The sequence below is a fragment of the Echinococcus granulosus genome (assembly GCF_000524195.1).
Source record: "Echinococcus granulosus chromosome Unknown EG_S00238, whole genome shotgun sequence".
In the NCBI taxonomy this organism is placed as follows: domain Eukaryota; kingdom Metazoa; phylum Platyhelminthes; class Cestoda; order Cyclophyllidea; family Taeniidae; genus Echinococcus; species Echinococcus granulosus.
This window is the reverse complement of record NW_020170618.1, coordinates 37,574-43,382: the sequence shown is the minus strand read 5'-3', so window position 1 is coordinate 43,382 and position 5,809 is coordinate 37,574. Positions and strand designations below refer to the sequence as shown.

General features: G+C 39.1%; 1 protein-coding gene across 1 annotated transcript; it reads left to right on the top strand. All coding sequences in view use genetic code 11, as the record gives it.

Moving 5' to 3' along the window:
• Positions 1 to 4,822: 4,822 nt before the first annotated feature.
• Positions 4,823 to 5,174, top strand: EGR_10593 (hypothetical protein; the record flags this gene model as incomplete). The annotated part of the gene is made up of 2 exons (XM_024499842.1): positions 4,823 to 4,853; positions 5,089 to 5,174. The coding sequence occupies 2 exons, from the start codon at positions 4,823 to 4,825 to the stop codon at positions 5,172 to 5,174; spliced, it is 117 nt and encodes a 38-aa protein (XP_024345747.1).
• Positions 5,175 to 5,809: the final 635 nt, after the last annotated feature.

The following is a 5,809-nucleotide window of genomic DNA, read 5'->3' as shown; positions in this document are numbered from 1 at the left end:
GTCCCTGCTAGTCATCCTAGCAATACTTTCGTGTAGACGCTCTACAGGTTTCCTCTCTTGCACTAGTGGTATGATACCATTATTTATTCATGGACAGCATTTTAAAATTTAATAACATTTAGATTGTCAAAATAGGTGCTCTAAAGAGGTTCCGACTAATTGTTTTTAAAAGAAGAGAAAACAATAAGGGAATCTGAGATAACCGATACAAGACGTTCATGCAAAAGTAAGTAAAGTTCTTCATTTTTAACTTTCCTTGAATTGCACGAATTTTATACTTAGGCAGAAATTTTTTATGCTACTTAAATGCATCCCACCTATTTCTCACTAGCACTACTTTTAATAAAATACAACGAGATTTTGTATCGCTAACTGCAGACAACATTATTCTCTCTAGGTTAAATTTTGCTCTGCTAGGTCTCTTCTCTTTATTTAAGTAATGATACTGATAGATACCAATATGTAGCTGCTTGTTTTCTCAGATCTCTCTGCAGTAGTTCATTCTTCTGCTCGTAATAACAGACGTGCACCGTCTCCTCATTCATAGGTAGAGAACTCCACTGCCTTTTCAGCTACCATAGTTGCGAGTCAGTAGTGCCACATTCATCGTGATGAGCATAAAGGTGTTGCGCTTTATACGACACTTCCGAAATTGCTAATCTTTTCAAGCATGCATTGAAGGTCCCTAACGCTGATACCGTTTGTGCAATCAGTAATATCACGCACCACTGCAGTGGAAGCAATCTCAAGTAACTATGCACTTAATAGCTGCACGTACCAATATAGTACTGTGATACTGTACCCTCGGAAGACGCATTTTAATATAATGTGGTACGTCAAATATTATTCTGTCTGTTCAGGTAAGTTAGAACCTACATTAAAAAATTGGCCTCTCATATTCCACAGCACCCAAAGTTGACTGGGTACCTTGCAGTACTGCAGGAAATTAGGTACGAGAAGATAAGTACTTTATGGGATGCTATGTGACACCTGACTCTCTCAGTCAGGCTTTTGATTACTGCCATCTGGAATGACTCCTGGTGATAGCACATCACTTCTTCCATTTATTTTGCAGGGAATGCCACCAACTTTTATTTGCCATTAATCCCAGACTTGTGTGGCGTTAATGACGAGGATTTTGTGCAACTCTGGCAAAAGCGTGAGAGTGTACCCACTAGGTGACTTCGTCGTATATAAAATTGGCCTTGGCCTAATAGTGGTGGAAATATAGTGCAGTTTCTCTACCCATCAACGACAAGATATTAGGTGCGAAAAAGGGATTGCCTCAAAATACTTGAAAAATGAACTTTTCTGGAGTTGTTGACATCCCCATGGGTAATGCTTTCCCAACGACGCTCTGAATCATTGCGTCTTTCGTCCGATTTAAGGCGTTAGCCAAGCCATCACGTTTTCTGGTGTTCCTTATGTACGTTCATGTAGTTGTCCAAGGCAGATTCCAGTAATAACGAAACTCACCAATTAAAGAAATACCATTAAAGAAATAGACGGAGAAGCAATGTAGCCTAAGCAGTGCCCACATTTGCCTAACTTCTACAATGCACATATTCCCCTTGGGCCAGTAATTCTATCTACGGTATGAGGTGATAATATATTGCCTTATCACCTACGAATGAGAATAGGGCTTTTTTACAACCAACAACTATCCTTGCTTAAGCCCACCAGCTTGACGCAAACGCTATTCGTTCACTAATTTGTTGCTGCGCTTCCGCGTAACACTTAACTGTCCTTGAGAATAGAGTCGAATCGCTCAATTGAGCTGATCAAAGCATTGCGGTAAGTGGACTACTTAACGTTAAAGAAGATGGCTATTTTACTGCATCAACAGTAGCAGCACCTGAAAAACACAATACTTACTGAATGGTCTCTCATCAGGCTTACGAGCTAAAAATAAGACAAAATACCAACACCTGGCAATGAGTTGAAATCGCGCTTAATTTTACATTTAGAGGATAATTGTGTGCTCATAGAGCTCAATAACTTAAGCAGTGCACTCCCTATCACCAGATTAGTAAGTCTTATAACCTTGTCGTCTGGTCGTACTTATGACATCTAAGATAGCTAAAATGACACAACAACTAATTTTACAATCACTATAGAGAGATTGCCATTTCGTTGAAACTACTAATTTCATGCTGGGTAGCATTCCAACTACCTGAAGGTGTCCAGCTAGAGGCTGAGAGGCTTAAAGCTCACAAAACAGGGGTGACATGGCTTGTTACAAATCCAGGACCCATGGTGTAATTTGCCAAATGGAGGAGAAAATTCGAGGTCTTTTGTTGGGAAACGGACCCCATATTTACCACTGCATTTACTAGAGGGTAAAACTGTAGGACCATTCTCATTAGCAGCAAGTCCATTTTGTGCGAGAATGCGCTTGCATGCTGGAAAGGATGTCTAGCTGAACACATTCCACTTTCGGCATAGCAGTGCATAAGTTGTGACGGCGTTGTCACTACCCACTACTACTTTGTGTTGTCTGATATGGGTTATGACAGAGAGGCAGACCGGCATGAAGCCAGAAATGTGTTTAAATTGTGCAGTGTTTAACTGGAAGATTTGAAAATGTTGGGATAGTGGAGCGTTGCAAACAAGTTTACCACACATTGTTGGTAAAGATAAAGGGGTTTAAGGTATTCACAGCATCCGCATTTAAGTCTACTGTTTGTTGGTGTGCCAACACCTGCTTGAGTTCATTTAGATTACGGTCGTTGATGCGATGCTCAAAACGCAAAAATGAAACAACGCACTAGCGCTTTGCCAGAAGGAGAAAACACAGAATTTTAGCTGGTCTTGGCGCATCCTAACGAATCGTTGTTTGCCGACGGTAGTTACCAGAGCACGATATTTCCATTGCAAAAGGCAGTATTCTGCCCTTTTCTTCAGAAAATGCAACCACAGTTGTAGGATATTTGCGGACTTGTACTGATATGCTTTCCTTCTAAGCTCACACCTTGGCAATTTAGACGTGACAAATTGGACTGGGTTTTCGCTTCCTTTGTCGCTGTGAGATAAACCACGTTAACCTAACTAAGGTCACCATTTACTGAGCACATTCCTAATTTGATTTTAAACATTAAGTAGTGTGACTGGAAGTAGCCATGCAAATTGGATTGATTTAGTCTGGTCTCCGTCTGCAATGGGTCGACCGCAGATTACCTACTATCTGCATGCACTTTAGCATTGTAAGCGACGAAAAGCCGACCAATCTCTCCTGCAACATCATCCGTGTGTGGGCAGCTGCACACATTTCTGAGTGTTCGTTACATCAAAATCTCTATTGCTATAAAGGAGTTTTTACGATGCAGAACAATGAAAGCGACACCAACCACATTACCTTTCAACATGATAATCGAGTTCTGCAAGAAATATTAGATGCAAGAGAGTCAAAATTGCGCACCTTTCAGTGGACGACATTCAGAGGTTTGCATCTCACTACACAACATTACCACTCTAAATTCACCTCCTCATCAAATGTACACAAGTAAGGGCCAATGCATTGCTTGTTCATTGAAACGTCATCTTCTCATTTCTTGTTCTTCAGTTTGCAGTTGCTGCAAAGACTAACTTTCAATGATCGGACAGAATGTCAAATGTATCCTCTTGAACAGTGGAATGGTGAAGTGCACACTGCTTACGAACTTGATCAATTCCTAGCCTTCTCGCCTTAGTGAAGCTGACTAGGAATGGCCAAGATTCGGTGAGTTTAATAAAGTGATCAAATCAAGATGACTAATTCGGTCAGCCAAAGAAAAAGAATTGTGGACGTGTTGCTTGACTGGGACGATGCACTAGTCTGTCAAATTCCTCACGTAAAACGATGAGTATGTGTAACTGGCAAGATATGATAACAGGGGCGTGTTGCATTGAAATGAATTGCGTTTGGAATGATGACACTGTCCGCATAATTTTGCTTTGCCTTAGTGGTCATATCTACTTGAGTTTTCTTATTTTCCAAATTTTGTTTAAACAAATGCACTACGTATTAGCGATGGATCCGACCCCACCCCTCGACAGGCACATCGAGTTGTGAAGAGTATTTTGGCGTGTAAAATTACCTTTCCAGAATGGTATATTCACGTATTTCGCTAAAATTTATTCGTCACAAACTGTTGACATTCTAAGACTAGATTAAATGAGTGCGTAGTGTAATACTACCGTTACTGATTGTGCTTTGTTTGCATTCCTCAAAATGCGCAATGTGGCTACTTGCTGCGTGAAGCCGAAACAATCTTAAGCAAAGATAGTAAGCAAAGATGTGTAAGAATGAATACAAGCATTGGGGACTGAAAAAGAATTAGAATTTCTGCAGCATAACAGAAGGCGGCTCACTTCAACCCCTTGCCGCTATTGAGGCATAGAACTTTGTTCCCGCTTCATATTAAGACACCTTAATTATGCGCCCATTGGTGAACTACTACATAAGTAGCACATAAACATTTAAATTATTCACTAACGAAACCTACAACACCAACCGCTAACAAATATATCGTTTAAATATGCATCAGCTTACGTATTTAAATGCATAATTAAGAATAGGAATGGCGTACTATTCCCTGAAAACTCAACAACATAATTGGTTGATTTAAGTGGAAGCATATTAACGGTAGCGGTGATATTGCACTAAACAGTACTTTAATTCAGTTTGCAATGTAAATTGACTGCGCTTCGATTGCAGATTTTCCACTATGTTGACAATAATTTTTGTCAAGTCAAATAAAAGCCAGTTAAGGGGGAGCTCATTAATTTAAATTTGGCTACTAGTTATTCATGGTTATAATGTGTACCACTAAGAGGTCCAAAAATGGCTAGTTGCGAGGATGTTGATGAATCACGTAATAGTTACTAAATTTTCACCGTTCCCAAATTTGGTTATTAGCACATGGGCCACGAAAGTCAGCATAGTCAACTTAATTAATAATGAAAAATTCAATAAACTTCTTTTATTTCTTATGACATGCTCAGCATTTACAATATGCCAGATTTTAGACTATCGTGTAAATGGAAGCTGTTACGCAAAGCTGAATGCAAATGTATTGCGTTGCCAAAGCAAAAAATATATCTTTGTAGGCAGGCTTCGAATGCAACTGTCAAAATTCGGCAGCGAAGAGGTGGAAGCTGTCAATCCTGATCACTTGCGGCTATCGTTGCACTAACTGTATTCCCCATCTTTTACAGACACCTTAACACTTCACATTATGGTAGCCATTAGAAGATACTTTAATGATTATATTCAAAATTTCAAGCAAGTAGTTGCCAGAGTGATAGATAGTGCATTCTGTATCACTCGGTTAGGTTTTCAAGGGGTGATGCTACGAAAGGTAACTTTAAATCATCATTTTCATTCACTAATTGGATTGGCAAGGTTGATGCTAAACAATTCTCATATCATTTTTTCTCCGAAATATTATAACACACAAGCCGATGAATTTCGTTTATTTGAAACATGAAACCAGATTTCAATATGAAAGGCATTTCCTACTAATAACATGCAAAACTGGGCAAAATACCCTACTAGCCTAAACGCTAAAAGGAATGCAGTGCTGGCATCCTTATTATTTAAATTTAAAGTTGCAGAATTCTAGGGTACAGTTTAACAGCAAAATTAAAAGAATTTTAAATTGCATTAAAATGCAATTATATGCAATTATGAAGAAGTTAGTGCATATCAGTTTGGTTAGAAAGGCTTCATACTTTTGAATTTTACCTTTGTTGGCTCTTATAACAGCGAAATGCAAAAAAAGTTGGTGAAATTTAACATGGTTGCTGATTAGCCTCAGGAGCATAGCTT